Source organism: Pezoporus flaviventris, unplaced genomic scaffold, assembly GCF_033815535.1.
Source record: "Pezoporus flaviventris isolate CSIRO_AGI_PZ_B2104156 unplaced genomic scaffold, CSIRO_AGI_Pfla_v1 ptg000398l, whole genome shotgun sequence".
Taxonomy (NCBI): Eukaryota; Metazoa; Chordata; class Aves; order Psittaciformes; family Psittacidae; genus Pezoporus; species Pezoporus flaviventris.
Genome location: NW_026892945.1, coordinates 206900 through 226296, shown reverse-complemented (window position 1 = coordinate 226296; position 19397 = coordinate 206900). Strand labels below are relative to the sequence as shown.

General features: G+C 62.0%; 2 protein-coding genes across 2 annotated transcripts; one reads left to right on the top strand and one right to left on the bottom strand.

The window, feature by feature from the left end:
* Positions 1 to 254: 254 nt before the first annotated feature.
* Positions 255 to 13364, top strand: HDAC5 (histone deacetylase 5; the record flags this gene model as incomplete). The annotated part of the gene is given in 21 exon segments (XM_061443511.1): positions 255 to 390; positions 801 to 913; positions 2030 to 2149; positions 2630 to 2810; positions 2877 to 3067; positions 3623 to 3826; positions 4845 to 4878; positions 4881 to 4994; positions 5647 to 5780; positions 5862 to 5982; positions 6082 to 6131; positions 6200 to 6307; positions 9191 to 9246; positions 9322 to 9409; positions 9479 to 9598; positions 9679 to 9776; positions 10923 to 11041; positions 11121 to 11254; positions 11549 to 11633; positions 11920 to 12055; positions 13169 to 13364. Coding segments are annotated over 21 exon segments (2382 nt in total), but the record flags the coding sequence as incomplete, so codon positions are not given.
* Positions 13365 to 17480: 4116 nt separating this feature from the next.
* Positions 17481 to 19012, bottom strand: G6PC3 (glucose-6-phosphatase catalytic subunit 3). Its single transcript, XM_061443497.1, has 5 exons — positions 18753 to 19012; positions 18564 to 18670; positions 18394 to 18472; positions 18201 to 18319; positions 17481 to 17659 (listed from the first exon to the last, which is right to left on the bottom strand). The coding sequence occupies exons 1-5, from the start codon at positions 18968 to 18970 to the stop codon at positions 17520 to 17522; spliced, it is 663 nt and encodes a 220-aa protein (XP_061299481.1). The 5' UTR covers positions 18971 to 19012; the 3' UTR covers positions 17481 to 17519.
* Positions 19013 to 19397: the final 385 nt, after the last annotated feature.

Sequence of the window (19397 nt, the reverse complement as noted above, 5' to 3'; positions counted from 1 at the left end):
TGGGGATGCAGGGATAGGGGGATGCAGGGATAGGGGGATGCAGGGATACGGGGATGCAGGGATAGGGGGATGCAGGGATAGGGGGATGCAGGGATAGGGGGATGCAGGGATAGGGGGATGCAGGGATACGGGGATGCAGGGATACGGGGATGCAGGGATACGGGGATGCAGGGATACGGGGATGCAGGGATACGGGGATGCAGGGATACGGGGATGCTGGGATACAGGCCCCCCCTGGCTGATGTGTGCCCCCCCCAGCGTCGGAGCCCAACCTGAAGGTTCGCTCCCGGCTGAAGCAGAAGGTGGCCGAGCGCCGGAGCAGCCCCTTGCTGCGCAGGAAGGACGGAGCCGTGCTCAGCGCCTGCAGGAAGAGAACCGTGGAGATCACGGGTGAGCAGGAACGGGAGAATGGGAGCCGTGAGGGTGATGAGAGAAATGGGAGCCTTGGGAGCAAAGGGAGCTATGGGGGTGATGGGTGTGATGGGAGCCCATGGAAGCCGTGGGAGTGCTGGGAGCTGTTGGAGTGATGAGAGCCATTGGAGCCTTGGGAATGGTGAGAGTCATGGAAGTGATGGGAGCCGTGGGAATGATGGGATCATGGGTGCCAGTGTCCCCCTCCTGCTCCCAGCTCCTGCGGCACGTGTGCACGTGTGTGCTTGTGCACATTCATGCTTGCTCAGCACATCTGCACGCCTGTGGTTGCGTGTGCCTGCACATACTTGTGCACACGTATGTAACGTGCGCGGGTGTGCTGTGTGTGCACTCCTGTAACGTGTGTAACACACGCGTTCCCCCCGCAGTGTGCTCCGTGAGCAGCAGCAGCAGCGCCCCCGGCTCCGGGCCCAGCTCCCCCAACAGCTCCCCCAGTGCCGAGAACGGGCTCACGGGCTCCGTGCCCAACATCCCCGCGCAGGTACGGCCACACACGTGTGTGCACGTGTGCGTCATGTGAGCGACACATACATGTATGCATCATGTGAGCAACATGTACATGTGTGCGTCATGCGAGCAACGCGTACATGTGTGTGTCATGTGTGCGATGTGTACACGTGTGTGTCGTGTGTAAATGTGTGCGTCATGTGAGCGACATGTATGCCTGTGCATCGTGAGCTGCACACACACGTGTGCATCATGTGAGTGACGTACGTGCATCATGTGAGTGACCTACATGCATCATGTGAGCGACATGTACACGTGTGTCATGCGAGCGAGGGTGTGCATGTATGTCATGTGAGCAACATGTACACGTGTGCATCATGTGAGCGACACATGCACGTGTGTCCTGTGAGCGACATGTACATGTGTGTTATCTGAGCGACATACATGCATCATGTGAGCGATGTGCTCATATGTCGTGAGCGAGGGTGTGCCTATGTGTGTCATGTGAGCAATATGTATATGTGCACGTCATGTGAGCAACACGTGTACATGTGTGTGTCATGTGAGTGAGGGTGTGCACGTGTTGTGAGCAACATGTACACATATGTGCCATGTGAGCAACGTGTATGTGTGTGCATCATGTGAGCGACATGTACAAGTGTGTGTCATGTGAGTGAGCATGTGCACGCGTGTGCTGTTAGCATGCTCAGGGTGTCCACGTGTTCAGATGCATCCAGCCATTGGTATGTGTTGTGCATGCATGCATCATGTTCCATGTATGCATTTGGTGCTTTCACACATGTATTTGGGTGTGTGCATGTCAGTGGTGTGTCAGTAACGTGTTAATGACGTGTTGCTGACCTGTCACTGGCATGTCAATAGCATACTGCTGGCGTGTCCATGGTGTGTCAATTGCATGTCCGTGGTGTGTCAGTGGCTTGTCGATGGCATGTGTCCATGGCATGTTGATGGCGTGTCAATGGCATGTTGATGGCGTGTCAATGGCGTGTCGATGCCATGTCAGGGGCATGTTAACGGCGTGTTAATGGCATGTTGATGGCATGTCAATGGCGTGTTGATGGTGTGTCAAGGGCATGTCAGTGGCATGTTGATGGTGTGTCAATGGCGTGTCCCTGGCGTGTCCCCGCAGCAGCTCCTGCCGCAGCCCCGGCCGCTGCCCCTCGATGCCGTGCCCCAGCTCAGCCTCTACACGTCCCCGTCGCTGCCCAACATCTCCCTGGGGCTGCCGGGGCCCGGCCCCCCTCTCCCTGTGAGCAGCACCCGGGGTCGGGGGGGGACATAGCATCAATAGGGGACCCTATGGGGGGGGTGACAGGGACCTGATTGGGTTGCTATGGGGACCCATAGGGGGGCATGGAACATCGTGGGGGGTAGGGACCCCATTGGGTGGGAGCTGGGACCCCATAGGGTTGGTATGGGGAGCCCCTCGGTGGGGGCATGGAGACCTGGGATCCATGGGGTTGCTATGGGGACTCAGGGGGACCTAGGACACTATGGGGGGGGGGGGGGGGGGTCTGGTGTAGGAATTCCATAGGGTTGCTGTGGGAACCGGTAGTGGGGCTGAGGGACCTGGGATCCCATAGGGTGGGATGGGGACCCACGGCAGAGGCACAGGGACTTGGGGGGGGGGTGCGGACCCCCAGTGTGGGTGGCGCAGGGCCCGGGGGGCTCAGGGGGTCAATGCGGGGACCCCATGGGGGGGGGGGGGGGCACTGACTCTGCCCCGCAGGTGGAGCCCGAGCGCGCCCCCCCCGCGCTGCGCCCCGCGCTGCCCGCGCAGCTCCTGAGCGCCCCCTCGCTGCTGGGCGGGGGAGCGGCCCTGGACGGGGACCCCGCGGCCGGCCCCGGGTCGCTGCTGCAGCGGGTGCTGCTGCTGGAACAGGCGCGGCAGCAGAGCGGGCTCCTGGCGGGTGAGTGGGGCACGGACCGGGACCCCCGCGCCGCCCCCCCGGCCCTCACCGCCCCCTCTCCCGCAGTCCCGATCCACGCCCGCCCCGCGCTGGGCCCCGGGGACCGCGCGGGCTCCGTGCGGGCGGTGCCGAAGCTGCCGCGGCACCGGCCCCTCAGCCGCACGCAGTCGTCCCCGCTGCCCCAGAGCCCGCAGGCGCTGCCCCACGGCGCCCTCCAGCACCACTTCCTCGACAAGCAGCAGGTCCCGCTCGGCAAGGTGGGGCTGCGGGGCGCTGTGGCGTGCCTGTGGGGCGCTGTGTGGTGCTATGGGTGCTTATGGGGTGCTACGGAGCGCTGTGGGGCGTTTATGGGACGCTGTGGGGTACTTATAGGGTGCTATGGAACACTGTGGGGTGCTATGGAGTGCTATGAGGCGTTTATGGAGCGCTATGGGGTGCTGTGGGTTGCTGTGGGTTGCTATGGGGTGCTGTGGAGTGCTATGGGGTGCTGTGGGGTGCTGTGGAGTGCTGTGGGTTGCTATGGGCTGCTGTGGAGTGCTGTGGGTTGCTATGGGGTGCTGTGGGTTGCTGTGGGGTGTTATGGGGTGCTGTGGGTTGCTATGGGGTGCTGTGGAGTGCTGTGGGTTGCTATGGGGTGCTGTGGGTTGCTATGGGGTGCTATGGAGTGCTGTGGGTTGCTGTGGGTTGCGATGGGGTGCTATGGAGTGCTGTGGGTTGCTGTGGGGTGCTGTGGGTTGCGATGGGGTGCTATGGGGCACTGTGGGGTACTATGGGTGCTATACGGCACCATGGGTCACTGTGCCCCCCCACAGCTGCTGCCCAAGGCTGGGGAGCTCCCGCGGCCCCCCCCCACGCACCGCGAGGAGACAGAGGAGGAGCTGACGGAGCAGCAGTCGCCCCCCCCGCAGGACCAGGAGCCCTCCCCGCTGCCCTCGGACCCCCCCCGGGACCCTGAGGAGCCGGGAGGCAGCGGGGACGAGCCCGATGGCCCCGAGCTGGGGGGCCCCTTCCAGCAGGTGAGAGCCGGGGGGGCCCAGTGCTGATGGGGGGGTTATGATGGGGATCCCAGTGCTGATGGGGGGGTTATGATGGGGATCCCAGTGCTGATGGGGGGGTTATGATGGGGATCCCAGTGCTGATGGGGGGGTTATGATGGGGATCCCAGTGCTGATGGAGGGGGGGTCTCATGGAGGTCTCGGTGCTGATGGAGGGGTTATGATGGAGATCCCAGTGCTGATGGGGGGTTATGATGGGGATCCCAGTGCTGATGGGGGGGTTGTGATGGGGATCCCAGTGCTGATGGAGGGGTTATGATGGGGATCCCAGTGCTGATGGAGGGGTTATGATGGGGATCCCAGTGCTGATGGGGGGTTATGATGGGGATCCCAGTGCTGATGGGGGGTTATGATGGGGATCCCAGTGCTGATGGAGGGGTTATGATGGGGATCCCAGTGCTGATGGGGGGTTATGATGGGGATCCCAGTGCTGATGGGGGGGTTATGATGGGGATCCCAGTGCTGATGGGGGGGTTATGATGGGGATCCCAGTGCTGATGGAGGGGAGGTCTCATGGAGGTCTCGGTGCTGATGGAGGGGTTATGATGGAGATCCCAGTGCTGATGGGGGGTTATGATGGGGATCCCAGTGCTGATGGGGGGGTTGTGATGGGGATCCCAGTGCTGATGGAGGGGTTATGATGGGGATCCCAGTGCTGATGGAGGGGTTATGATGGGGATCCCAGTGCTGATGGGGGGTTATGATGGGGATCCCAGTGCTGATGGGGGGGTTATGATGGGGATCCCAGTGCTGATGGGGGGGTTATGATGGGGATCCCAGTGCTGATGGGGGGGTTATGATGGGGATCCCAGTGCTGATGGGGGGGTTATGATGGGGATCCCAGTGCTGATGGAGGGGTTATGATGGGGATCCCAGTGCTGATGGGGGGGTTATGATGGGGATCCCAGTGCTGATGGGGGGGTTATGATGGGGATCCCAGTGCTGATGGGGGGGTCTCTAACGGAGATCCCCCCCCCAGATGCTTCCTGAGGCGCCGGTGCCGCTGTTCCCAGGCCCCCCCCGGCACTGCTGGCGCTGCCACACCCGGCGCTCGCCCGCACGCACTCGTCCCCCCCCAGCACCCAGCCCCTCCAGCCCGACGGGGGCCCCCAGCTCCGCTTCAGCACAGGTACAGGGGGGCCCAGCCCTTGGGGTGCCCATTGCCAGGGACCCCCCTGTCCCATAGGAGCCATAGGGGTCCATAGGATCCTTCTGTCCCCTGGTGCTCCCATCTGTTGGGGTGCCTTGGGCTCCCCCTATCCCATGGGATCCCCATGTCCCATGAGGTGCCCCATCCCTCAGGGTGTCCTGGAGTGCCCATGTCCCACTGGGTCCTCCTCTCCCACAGGTTTCCCCATCCTTTGGGGTACCTGGGGTTCCCCGTGTCCCATTGAGTCCCTATGCATGGATTCCCTGTGTCCTGTGGGATCCCTGTATCATATGGGGTTTTCCATCCCTTGGGGTGCCCAGGATTCCGTGTGTGCCATTGGATCCCTATGTCCATTGGATCTCTGTGTTATACGCGTACATTACGGTATTACATGGTTATATGGGTATTATTGCGGTATTTGGGGTCTCTCATGTCCCATTGAATCCCCATATCGCATTGGATCCCTGTGTTCTATGGGGTTCCCCACCCCTTGGGGTGCCTGGGGTTCCCATTGGCTCCCCATGTCCCATCTGATCCCTGTGTTTTATGGGGTTCTCCATCCCTTGTGGTGCCCGGGGTTCCCCATATCCCATTGGATCCTGCTGTCCCATTGGATCCCGGTGCCCCGCAGGGCTGGTGTACGACACCTTCATGCTGAAGCACCAGTGCACGTGCGGGAACACCAACATCCACCCCGAGCACGCCGGCCGCATCCAGAGCATCTGGTCCCGGCTGCAGGAGACGGGGCTGCTGGGCAAGTGCGAGGTGAGGACGGCGCGGGGGGGCCCTCCCTTATCATCCCCTTTACGTGGGCGGGGGTCACCCCGTTCCCTGCATCCCTCCCAGCGCATCCGGGGCAGGAAGGCGACGCTGGAGGAGATCCAGACGGTGCACTCGGAGCACCACGCGCTGCTCTATGGCACCAGCCCCCTCAACCGCCAGAAGCTCGACAGCAAGAAGCTGCTGGGTAGGAGCTGGGGGGTCCCCATTTTGGGGGGGGGGGGACGGGGGGGGACAGACCCCTGCGCTGTCCCCATCGCCCCCATCACCCCGCTCCATCCCGCAGGTCCCATCACCCAGAAGACGTACGCGGTGCTGCCGTGCGGCGGCATCGGGGTGAGTCCCTGCAGCAGGGGGGTCCGGGTGTCCCCGTGTCCCGGTGTGACCCCCCCGTGCCCCCGCAGGTGGACAGCGACACGGTGTGGAACGAGCTGCACTCGCCCAGCGCCGTGCGCACGGCCGTGGGCTGCCTGCTCGAGCTCGCCTTCAAGGTGGCGGCCGGGGAGATCCAGGTGAGCGAGAGCAGTGAGTGTGGGAGTGCGTGGGGGTGTGTGTGCATCATCCCTGCGTGCGTGTGTGCATCATCCCTGCGTGTGTGCATCATCCCTGCGTGTGTGCATCATCCATGTGTGCGTGTGTGCATCATCTGTGCGTGTGTGCATCATCCCTGCGTGCGTGTGTGCATCATCCATGTGTGCGTGTGTGCATCATCTGTGCGTGTGTGCATCATCCCTGTGTGCGTGTGTGCATCATCCCTGCGTGCGTGTGTGCATCATCCATGTGTGCGTGTGTGCATCATCCCTGTGTGCGTGTGTGCATCATCTGTGCGTGTGTGCATCATCCCTGTGTGCGTGTGTGCATCATCTGTGCCTGTGTGCATCATCCCTGTATGCGTGTGTGCATCATCCATGTGTGTGTGTGTGCATCATCCATGTGTGTGTGCATCGTCCGTGTGTGCGTGTGTGCATCATCTGTGCGTGTGTGCATCATCCCTGTGTGCGTGTGTGCATCATCCGTGCGTGTGTGTGCATCATCCGTGCGTGCGTGTGTGCATCATCTGTGCGTGTGTGTGTGCATCATCCCTGTGTGCGTGTGTGCATCATCCGTGCGTGTGTGTGCATCATCCGTGCGTGTGTGTGTGCATCATCCGTGCGTGTGTGCATCATCTGTGCGTGTGTGCATCATCCCTGTGTGCATGTGTGCATCATCTGTGCGTGTGTGTGCATCATCTGTGCGTGTGTGCATCATCCCTGTGTGCGTGTGTGCATCATCCGTGCGTGCGTGTGTGCATCATCTGTGCGTGTGTGCATCATCCCTGTGTGCGTGTGTGCATCATCCGTGCGTGTGTGTGCATCATCTGTGCGTGCGTGTGTGCATCATCCGTGCGTGCGTGTGTGCATCATCCGTGCGTGCGTGTGTGCATCATCCGTGCGTGTGTGCATCATCCATGCGTGCGTGTGCATCGTGCGTGCGTGTGTGCATCCTCCGTGTGTGCGTGTGTGCATCATCCATGCGTGCGTGTGCATCATCCGTGCATGCGTGTGCATCATCTGTGCGTGCGTGTGCATCATCCGTGTGTGCGTGTGTGCATCATCCGTGCGTGCGTGTGTGCATCATCCGTGCATGTGTGCATCATCTGTGCATGCGTGTGTATCATGTGTGTGTGCATCATCTGTGTGTGTTTGCATCATGTGGGTGTGCATCATCCATGTGTGTGTGTGCATCGTGTGTGTGCGTGTGTGTGCATCATCCACTGTGTGTGTGCATCATGTGGGTGTGCATCATCCGTGTGTGCACCATCTGTGTGTGTGTGTGTGCATAATCTGTGTGTGCATGGGCATTATCCGTGTGTGTGCATCATCCGTGTGTGTGTGCATGTTCCGTGTGTGCATTGTGTGCACATCCGTGTGCACGTCATCTGTGTGTGCATCATGTGCACCATACATGTGCATCATCCATGAGTGCATTGTGTACATCGTGCGCGCCATATGTGTGCAACCTATGCATCATCCATTATGTGCATCGTGTGCATCATCCTTGTGCATTGTGTGCACCATCCATGTGTGCACCATGCATGTGTGCGTCATGTTTACCATCCACATGCATGGATGTGTGTGTACATCATCCATGTGTGTGTGTATACATCATCCGTGTGTGCATGTGCATCATCTGTGTGCATTGTGTGCATCATTCATGTGTATCGTGTGCACCATCCGTGTGCACTGTGTTCACCTCCCATGTGCACCATGTGTGTGCATTGTATGCATCATTCATGTGTATCATGTGCACCATCCGCGTGCACCATGTTCACCTCCCGTGTGCACCATGCGTGTGTATCATTCATGTGTATCGTGCACCATCTGTGTTCACCTTCTGTGTGCACCATGCGTGTGCATTGTGTGCACCATCCATGTGTGTGCCATGTGCGTGCACCACGCTTGTGCAATGGTCCTTATGCACGCTTCTGCATGCATGGAGCTCACTTGTGTGCTTACCTGTGCGTGTGATGGTCCTCGCGTGCCCTTGCACTGCTCTTGTGCATGCTTGCCTGGTGGTGCAACAGCCCCTGTGCAAGCTCACACTCACTGGTGTCTGTGATGGGTCTCAAGCACGTGTGCGTGGCAGCAAGCGTGTGTGCCCTGTGCATACATCACATGTGTGCATGCATGACAGCACATACATTCATCATGTGTGTGCCTGCACATGTATACCTCACACGTGTGCACGCTCAGAGCAGCCCTTGTGCACACCCTGGCACAGATGTGTCATGTGCCCATGTCACACGTGTCACGCACCACACGTGTCACACGCACCACATGTGTGTCACGCACCACACGTGTCACACGCACCACATGCGTGTCACGCGCCACACGTGTCACGCACCACACGTGTCACACGCACCACACGTGTCCCACGCACCACACGTGTCCCACGCACCACACGCGTGTCACGCACCACACATGTCACACGCACCACACGCGTGTCACGCACCACGTGTGTCACGCAGCACACGTGTCACACGCACCCCACGTGTCATGCACCACACGTGTCACACGCACCACATGTGTCACGCACCACACGTGTCACACGCACCACACGTGTCACACGCACCACACACGTGTCATGCACCACACGTGTCACACGCACCACACGTGTCACACGCACCACACACGTGTCACGCACCACACATGTCACACGCACCACACGTGTCACACACACCACACGTGTCACACGCACCACACGTGTCACACGCACCACACACGTGTCACGCACCACACGTGTCACACGCACCACACGTGTCACACGCACCACACGTGTCACGCACCGCACATGTCACACGCACCACACGTGTCACGCACCGCACATGTCACACGCGTGTCCCTGTGTCCCCTCAGAATGGCTTCGCTGTCATCCGCCCACCGGGGCACCACGCCGAGGAGTCCACGGCCATGTGAGTGCAGGGACACGGGGGGGCGGTGTTGGGGCTGTCAGGGATCCCCCCCAGCACTGACCGTGCCCCCCCCAGGGGCTTCTGCTTCTTCAACTCGGTGGCCATCTCGGCCAAGCTGCTGCAGCAGAAGCTCAGCGTGAGCAGGATCCTCATCGTAGACTGGGTAAGGCCCCCCCATGGCGAGGGGTCGCAGGGGTGCTGGGGGGTCCCTGACGTGCTGTGTCCCCCCCAGGACATCCACCACGGCAATGGCACCCAGCAGGCGTTCTACAGCGACCCGGCCGTGCTCTACATCTCCCTGCACCGTTACGACGATGGCAACTTCTTCCCTGGCAGCGGCGCCCCTGAGGAGGTACCGGGGGGGGGGTCCCTATTGGTGGGGGGGTCACCCTGTGTTGTACCAGCGGCAGGGGGTGACCGCGCTGTGCTTAGGTGGGCAGCGGAATGGGGGTGGGCTTCAACATCAACATCGCCTGGACCGGGGGGGTGGACCCCCCCATTGGGGATGTGGAATATCTGACTGCCTTCAGGTGAGCAGGGGGCTGTGTCGGGGGGGGCAGGCCCTTGGGGGGTCCCTGTGTCTTTGGGGGGTCCCTGTGCCCTGGGGGGTGTCCCCATGTCCTGGGCAGATGCTTGTGTCCTAGGAGGGGTCCCTGTACCCTGCCAGGGTTCCTTGCACCGCTGGGGTCTCCCTATGCCCTTGGGGGGTCCCTGCACCATGGGGTGTCATTGTGTCCTATTGGGTCCCTGCACCCTGGGGTGTCATTGTGTCCTATTGGGTCCCTGCACCCTGGGTGTCATTGTGTCCTATTGGGTCCCTGCACCCTGGGTGTCATTGTGTCCTATTGGGTCCCTGCACCCTGGGGTGTCATTGTGTCCTATTGGGTCCCTGCACCCTGGGTGTCATTGTGTCCTATTGGGTCCCTGCACCCTGGGTGTCATTGTGTCCTATTGGGTCCCTGCACCCTGGGGTGTCATTGTGTCCTATTGGGTCCCTGCACCCTGGGGTGTCATTGTGTCCTATTGGGTCCCTGCACCCTGGGGTGTCATTGTGTCCTATTGGGTCCCTGCACCCTGGGTGTCATTGTGTCCTATTGGGTCCCTGCACCCTGGGGTGTCATTGTGTCCTGTTGGGTCCCTGCACCCTTGGGGTGTCATTGTGTCCTATTGGGTTCCTGCACCCTGGGGTGTCATTGTGTCCTATTGGGTCCCTGCACCCTTGGGGTGTCATTGTGTCCTATTGGGTCCCTGCACCCTTGGGGTGTCATTGTGTCCTATTGGGTTCCTGCACCCTGGGTGTCATTGTGTCCTATTGGGTCCCTGCACCCTTGGGGTGTCATTGTGTCCTGTTGGGTCCCTGCACCCTGGGGTGTCATTGTGTCCTATTGGGTCCCTGCACCCTGGGTGTCATTGTGTCCTATTGGGTCCCTGCACCCTGGGTGTCATTGTGTCCTATTGGGTCCCTGCACCCTGGGTGTCATTGTGTCCTATTGGGTCCCTGCACCCTTGGGGGTTCCTTTTATGTCCTGAGTGAGGTCCCTGCATCATTAAGGGGGTCCCTGCATCATTGGGAGTGGGGTCCCGGTGTCCTAGGAGGGGGGTCCCTGTTCCCTGGGGGATCCCCGTGTCCTGGGGGGGGTCCCTGCACCCGGGGGTCCCCCTGTGCCTGTGCCCAGGACCGTGGTGATGCCGGTGGCCAGCGAGTTCTGCCCGGAGCTGGTGCTGGTCTCAGCCGGGTTCGACGCCGTTGAGGGGCACCTCTCACCCCTGGGGGGCTACTCCGTGAGCGCCAAGTGTGAGCGGGGCGGGGGGGGCACGGGGGGGCTATGGGGGGGTTCTCAGGGCTCGATGTCACCCCCCCGTGCCCCCCCCAGGCTTCGGGCACCTCACGAAGCAGCTGATGATGCTGGCGGGGGGACGCGTGGTGCTGGCGCTCGAGGGGGGGCACGACCTCACCGCCATCTGTGACGCCTCCGAGGCCTGCGTGAGCGCCCTGCTGGGCTTGGAGGTACCCGGGCACCCCCATGGGGCCCATACGGGACATCCCCCCCGGGACACCCCCACATCCATGCGACAACCCCCCCCCGGGACCCCCACCACCACCTAGGGGGACCCCCATGAAACCAATGGGGACACCCCCCACCTCCCATGGGACATCCCACACCCATCCATGGGATCCCCACCACCACCTGTGGGACCCCCTGTGTGACCCCCCCCCGCCATGGGACCCGCAGACATCCCCAATGGGACACCCCATTGCTGGGTGGGGGGGTGCTGGGGTCCTCACGTGGTGCCCCCCCAGCTGGAGCCGCTGGACCCGTCCTTGCTGCAGCAGAAACCGAACGTGAACGCGGCGGCCGCGCTGGAGAAAGTCATCGAGATCCAGAGTGAGCCCTATGGGGGCATGGGGGAACCCCCGGGGCTTTCCTCACCGGGGGGGTGTCTCTGCCACGGGTGCCCCATAGGAGGTGTCTGTGGGGGTGTCCCTGCCGCCGGTGCCCCATAGGAGGTGTCTGTGGGGGTGTCTCTGCCACGGGTGCCCCATAGGAGGTGTCTGTGGGGGTGTCCCTGCCACGGGTGCCCCATAGGAGGTGTCTGTGGGGGTGTCCCTGCCACGGGTGCCCCATAGGAGGTGTCTGTGGGGGTGCCCCACGGGCCCCGTCTCTGTCGCAGGCCGGCACTGGGGCTCTCTGAAGCGTGGGGGGGCCCCGTGGCTCAGCGCTGGGGGGGACGCGGAGGCAGAGGCGCTCTCGGCCATGGCCCAGCTCTCGGTGGGGGCAGAGCAGGGGAGCGGCGACACCCGGCCCAGGTACGGCCCCGACACGTGTGTGAGAGCGTGTGCATGGATACAGGTGATAGCGTGTGCAAGGACACGTGTGTGATAGCGTGTGCATGGATACAGGTGATAGCGTGTGCATGGATACAGGTGATAGCGTGTGCATGGATACAGGTGAGAGCGTGTGCAGGGACACGTGTGTGAGAGCGTGTGCAGGGACACGTGTGTGAGAGCGTGTGCATGGATACAGGTGAGAGCGTGTGCAGGGACACGTGTGTGATAGCGTGTGCATGGACACAGGTGATAGCGTGTGCATGGATACAGGTGATAGCGTGTGCAGGGACACGTGTGTGAGAGCGTGTGCAGGGACACGTGTGTGATAGCGTGTGCATGGACACAGGTGATAGCGTGTGCATGGATACAGGTGATAGCATGTGCAGGGACACGTGTGTGAGAGCGTGTGCATGGATACAGGTGATAGCGTGTGCAGGGACACGTGTGTGAGAGCGTGTGCATGGATACAGGTGAGAGCGTGTGCAGGGACACGTGTGTGATAGCGTGTGCAGGGACACGTGTGTGATAGCATGTGCATGGATACAGGTGATAGCATGTGAAAGGACACGTGTGTGTGGATACATGTGATAGTGTGTGCATGGGCACGTGTGATAGCGTGTGCATGGGCATGTGTGATAGCGTGTGCATGGGCACGTGTGATAGCATGTGCATAGACACGTGTGCATGGGTACATGTGATAGTGTGTGCATGCTCATGTGTGATAGCTTATGCAGGGACGTGTGTAATAGGGTGTGCATGGTGTCACACGTGTGATAGCGTGTGTGATGGCATGTGCATGGTCATGTGTGCAGAGACACGTGTGATGGTGTGTGCACGGACACGTGTGTTGGCGTGTGCAGACACGTGTGCAGTGTGTGACAGCGTGTGCAGAAATGTGTGCATGGTCACGCATGTGCTGGCTGTGCATGGAGCCCCGCATGTCCTCGGTGGGATGCGTGTTCCTGGGGGATGCATGGACCCGTACACGTGCATCCTCATGGACCCACACGCGTGGCTCCGCTCCCCGCTGTGTCCCGCGGAGGGGGCGCAGCCGCATCCCGGTGCCGGATCCCAGCATTCCCGCTCTCCCAGGCCAGCCGAGGAGCCGATGGAGGCAGAGCCCGCGCTGTGACCGAGCCGGAGCAAACCCCGGGAATCCCCAAAAACCACCTGGAAAAACGCAGAAAAAGACAAAAAAAAAAGTGGGAATTGGGCAGAAAAGTGGGAAAAAAAGAGGAAAATATTTTCTTTTTCTATTAAAAAAGGCAGAAAAGGACAAAAAAAATCCACCCCCCTCCCCACCACCCCCCCGAGTTCAGATCTCCCCCCCATTGTGTCCATTGTGTCCCATTGGATCCCATTGTGTCCCATTGGATCCCATTGTGTCCCATTGGATCCCATTGTGTCCCATTGGATCCCATTGTGTCCCATCACCCCCCCGGCTCCTGTCCCGCTCTGAGGGTCTTTCCCTTGTTTTCTCCCTCGTTCTCCCCCATCCCGGGAGGAGCCGATGGGAATTTTGTGCCTTCCATTTGCTCCGGTGGGTTTTGGTTTCATGCCTTAAATTTCCTGGGATTTGGGGGGGGGGTCTCCATCTACTTCCTTTAGTTTTCCTTTCGCACCCTTGTCCATGCCCCTCGGTCACCCCCGGAGATGATGGATCCATAGGGATGGGTGAGGGATCCATAGGGATGGGTGAGGGATCCATAGGGATGGGTGAGGGATCCTGGGGATTTTGGGTGATGGATCCATAGGGATGGGTGAGGGATCCATAGGGATGGGTGAGGGATCCATAGGGATGGGTGATGGATGCTGGGGATGTTGGGTGATGGATCCATGGGGATGGGTGAGGGATCCTGGGGATGTTGGGTGATGGATCCATGGGGATGGGTGAGGGATCCATAGGGATGGGTGAGGGATCCTGGGGATGTTGGGTGATGGATCCATGGGGATGGGTGATGGATCCATAGGGATGGGTGATGGATCCATAGGGATGGGTGATTGATCCATGGGTATGGGTGAGGGATCCATAGTGGGTGATGGATCCATGGGTATGGGTGAGGGATCCATAGGGATGGGTGAGGGATCCATGGGGATGGGTGATGGATCTATGGGGATGGGTGATGGGTCCATAGGGATGGGTGAGGGATCCTGGGGATGTTGGGTGATGGATCCATGGGGATGGGTGAGGGATCCATAGGGATGGGTGAGGGATTCATGGGGATGGGTGAGGGATCCATGGGGATGTTGGGTGATGGATCCATAGGGATGGGTGAGGGATCCATGGGGATGTTGGGTGAGGGATCCATGGGTATGGGTGAGGGATCCATAGGGATGGGTGAGGGATCCATGGGGATGGGTGAGGGATCCATAGGGATGGGTGAGGGATCCATAGGGATGGGTGAGGGATCCATGGGGATGTTGGGTGATGGATCCATAGGGATGGGTGAGGGATCCATGGGGATGTTGGGTGAGGGATCCATGGGTATGGGTGAGGGATCCATAGGGATGGGTGAGGGATCCATGGGGATGGGTGAGGGATCCATAGGGATGGGTGATGGATCCATAGGGATGGGTGAGGGATCCATAGGGATGGGTGAGGGATCCTGGGGATGTTGGGTGATGGATCCATAGGGATGGGTGAGGGATCCATGGGGATGGGTGATGGATCCATAGGGATGGGTGAGGGATCCTGGGGATGTTGGGTGATGGATCCATAGGGATGGGTGAGGGATCCATGGGGATGGGTGAGGGATCCATGGGGATGGGTGATGGATCCTGGGGATGTTGGGTGATGGATCCATAGGGATGGGTGAGGGATCCATGGGGATGGGTGATGGATCCATAGGGATGGGTGATTGATCCATGGGTATGGGTGAGGGATCCATGGGGATGGGCGAGGGATCCATGGGGATGGGTGAGGGATCCATGGGGATGGGTGAGGGATCCATGGGGATGGGTGAGGGATCCATAGGGATGGGTGATGGATCCATAGGGATGGGTGAGGGATCCATGGGGATGGGTGAGGGATCCATAGGGATGGGTGATGGATCCATAGGGATGGGTGAGGGATCCATGGGGATGGGTGATGGATGCTGGCACCTTCCTTGAGATAAACCTTTGTTGTTCACGGAGGGAAGAAGGGAACCCCCCAGACGGGTTCATCCCGCTCACCTTTCCCATCACTTCCCCCCCCCCCCATCAAAGGATATAATTTTATTACAGATGTATTATTTAATAGTATTTTTTTATCGGGGGGCCCACATGGGGGGGGGGGTGCGGCGGAGATGGGGGTCCCAGTGTCCCCCCCCACCCCCCGTGGGAGGGGCCCTGGGCCTGTCCCCGTTCAATGGGGGGCTCCCAGCGCCCCACAGCTCCGTTGGGGGGGGTGTTGGGGGCTCCACTCGCTGTGGGTCCGGGTCCCTGTTTTGTACCACGTCCTCGGAGAAATAAACGGGTTCTGGCAATAGAACTGCGGGGGGGGGGGCACCGCCTTGGCGCCCCCCGTGTCCCCATGGCACTGACGGAGGCGGGGTCCGGTCGGTAACAGCCTTTATTTGGTTACAAATGGGGTGCCCCCCCCCCGCCCCACACTTGGGGGTCGCTACTCGCGGTGTGGGGCGCGGCTGAGCCCCGCGAGGAGCCGCGGCAGCGCCGAGCCCACGAGCCAGGGCCCCACGGCGGCGCGGAGCGCGCAGCTCCCGGAGCAGAGCGCGGGGTCCCGCGGCTCCCGCAGCCGCTGCAGCCCCTGGAGCGCGGCCACCGCGGCCCCGGCCCCGGCCAAGCGCGGCCACGGGCCCAGGCGCGGAGCGGGAGCCGCGGCCGCCAGCGCCAGCCCCAGCGCGGAGCCCGCGTCCCGCCACAGCGAGGCCAGGGGCCGCGAGTCCGGGCGGAGCCAGGCGGGGCTGGAGCACCAACGGGCGGCGAGGAGGAGGGACCTGGGGGGACACGGAGCGGCTGCGGGGAGCGACCCACGGATGTGGGGCGGGGACGCTGCTATGGGGCGGGAGCATCGCTGCGAGGCCGGGGGGATGGAGCTGGGGGGGGGAGCAGCTGTGGGGTGGGCGGGACACATGGATATGGGGCTGGGGTACAGCTGTGGGGCTGGGGTACAGCTGTGGGATGGGACACATAGATGTGGGGCTGGGATACAGCTGTGGGCGGGACACATAGATGTGGGGCTGGGGTACAGCTGTGGGGCTGGAGCACCACTGCGAGGCCGGGGGGATGGAGCTGGGGGGGAGCAGCTGTGGGGCGGGACACATGGATATGGGGCTGGGATACACCTGTGGGGCGGGACACATGGATATGGGGCTGGGGTACAGCTGTGGGCGGGACACATGGATATGGGGCTGGGGTACAGCTGTGGGGCTGGGATACAGCTGTGGCGCGGGACACATAGATGTGGGGCTGGGATACAGCTGTGGGGCTGGGGTACAGCTGTGGGGCTGGGATACAGCTGTGGGGCGGGACACATAGATGTGGGGCTGGGATACAGCTGTGGGGCTGGAGCACCACTGCGAGGCCAGGGGGGATGGAGCTGGGGGGGGGAGCAGCTGTGGGGCGGGACACATGGATATGGGGCTGGGGTACAGCTGTGGGCGGGACACATAGATGTGGGGCTGGGATACAGCTGTGGGCGGGACACATAGATGTGGGGCTGGGATACAGCTGTGGGCGGGACACATAGATGTGGGGCTGGGATACAGCTGTGGGCGGGACACATAGATGTGGGGCTGGGATACAGCTGTGGGCGGGACACATAGATGTGGGGCTGGGATACAGCTGTGGGGCTGGAGCACCACTGCGAGGCCGGGGGGATGGAGCTGGGGGGGGGGAGCAGCTGTGGGGCGGGACACATGGATATGGGGCTGGGGTACAGCTGTGGGCGGGACACATAGATGTGGGGCTGGGATACAGCTGTGGGCGGGACACATAGATGTGGGGCTGGGGTACAGCTGTGGGGCTGGAGCACCACTGCGTGGCCAGGGGGATGGACCTGTGGGGGAGAGCAGCTGTGGGGCGGGACACATAGATGTGGGGCTGGGATACAGCTGTGGGGCTGGGATACAGCTGTGGGGCTGGAGCACCACTGTGTGGCCAGGTGACTTGACCTAGGGCAGGGAGACTGTAGGGTGCCATGTGGCTAGGAAGCCCGTCTATGGGTGAAACTACCATCTTTGGGGCCAGGACCCACATCTATGGGGTTGGAACCCCTCTCTATGGGGCAGGTCCCATCTACGGGACATGGGGCCCACATTTACGTGTGAACACACCATCTGGAACCCCTGTCCATGGGGCAGGACTTACCTGGCCAGGGCTTCAGGCCTCAGTGGTGGAAGCTGCCCTTAGGGGCACCAGAGAGGGGAAGCCCCCAAGCCCCCTGCAACAAGCACTGGGGGGTGGCTGTGGGGCAGGAGGTGGGGCTTACCCCACCCAGCACTCACCAGTCGACGTCGAACCCGGCAGCGCTCAGGACCCAGCGCAGGATGAGGGCGCTGAGTGGCAGGAGCAGCGCGGCGAAGGCAAAGGCGCGGGGGGACCCCGGGGTGCGGCCCTGCAGCCCCCAGCCCAGCACCACCCCTGCAGCACCCGCGGGTCAGGGGGAGCTGCCCCGTAGATAGGGGTCACCCCCCACTGACCCACCCCATAGATGGGGGTCAGCCCCACTGATCCGCCCCATAGATGGGGGTCAGCCGCCACTGACCCGCCCCATAGATGGGGGTCAGCCCCACAGACCCACCCCATAGATGGGGGTCAGCCGCCACTGACCCGCCCCATAGATGGGGGTCAGCCCCACAGACCCGCCCCATAGAAGGGGGTCAGCCCCACTGATCCGCCCCATAGATGGGGGTCAGCCCCACTGACCCGCCCCATAGATGGGTGTCAGCCCCACTGACCCGCCCCATAGATGGGTGTCAGCCCCACTGACCCGCCCCATAGATGGGGGTCAGCCCCACTGACCCGCCCCATAGAAGGGGGTCAGCCCCACTGACCCGCCCCATAGATGGGGGTCAGCCCAACAGACCCACCCCATAGATGGGTGTCAGCCCCACTGACCCGCCCCATAGATGGGGGTCAGCCCCACTGACCCGCCCCATAGATGGGGGTCAGCCCCACTGACCTGCCACGGTGCCGGTCACCACCTGATGGGGGAAGTGGGCCAGGACGAAGACCCTCGAGAGCCCCACGGCCGCCAGCAGCAGGACGTAGGCAGCGCCGGGCAGGATCCTCAGCGCGGGGCTGCTTGCAGGGGGCAGTTTTCCAGGTGGGAATTCCCGGGCTCCCGCTTCCCAGCGGCCGCTCCCAGCACTCACCTCCTGCAGCGGGCGCGCAGCGCGGCCACGAGCGGCCACAGCGCTGCCGCCGTGACCATGCAGTGCCCCGAGGGGCTCCCTGCGGAGGGAGCGCGGGGAGTGGGGCGCGGGAGGATGAGGATGGAGCCGGGCCCCGGCCCTGTGCATGCGGGGCTCCGGATCCCGCTCACCGGGTCCGCTCTCGCAGGACACAGGGAACTGCCGCAGCGCCAGCAGCTCCCGCGCCGCCATTCCCGACTCATGGAGCCACCAGAAGGGCCGCTCGCCGCAGAGGAGCCTGGCGGGGGCAGGCAGCGCACGGCGATGGATGCGGGGCCGCGGCCCGCTGGGGACCGCGAACCCCCCCCCGCCCTCCTCACCACTTGAGCACCACGTTGAGCCACTCGGCCAGCAGCGCGCCCCACAGCACCGCCGTCCCCACGCCTGGCTCCAGGGAGTAGCAGAGCGGGAAGCAGACGGTGAAGACGTGCTTGGGGTCGGCCACGGAGGTCAGCGGGACCAGGACCCGCTCCAGCCAGGACGGCCCCGCCTGCAGCAGCGCCGCAAAGCGGATCCCGGCCTCGTGCAGCGCATCCATGGCCGCGGACACCGGGAGCGCTGCGGGGGGAACGGGGCTGGGCTAGGCCAGGCCTGGGGGCTCTGTGGGTCCCCTACGCCAGACGTGGGGTCTCTATAGGTCCCTATGGGTCCCTATGAGTCTCTATGGGTCTCTATAGGTCCCTATGGGTCTCTATAGGTCCCTATGGGTCCCTATGGGTCTGTATAGGTCTCTATAGTTCTCTATGGGTCTGTATAGGTCCCTATGGGTCTCTAATAGGTCGCTCTGGGTCTCTATAGGTCCCTATAGGTCTGTATAGGTCTCTATAGTTCTCTATGAGTCTGTATAGGTCCCTATGGGTCTCTAATAGGTCGCTCTGGGTCTCTATAGGTCCCTATAGGTCCCTATGGGTCTGTATAGGTCTCTATAGTTCTCTATGGGTCTGTATAGGTCCCTATGGGTCTCT

Excerpts from the sequence above, each read along its gene's own strand:
- G6PC3 (XM_061443497.1), bottom strand. The coding sequence starts at position 18,970 with ATGGATGCGCTGCACGAGGCCGGGATCCGCTTTGCGGCGCTGCTGCAG. Across the intron at positions 18,671-18,752 it reads CTCAACGTGGTGCTCAAGTG|GCTCCTCTGCGGCGAGCGGC; the intron begins GTGAGGAGGGCG and ends TGCCCCCGCCAG. Across the intron at positions 18,473-18,563 it reads GTCCTGCGAGAGCGGACCCG|GGAGCCCCTCGGGGCACTGC; the intron begins GTGAGCGGGATC and ends CTCCCTCCGCAG.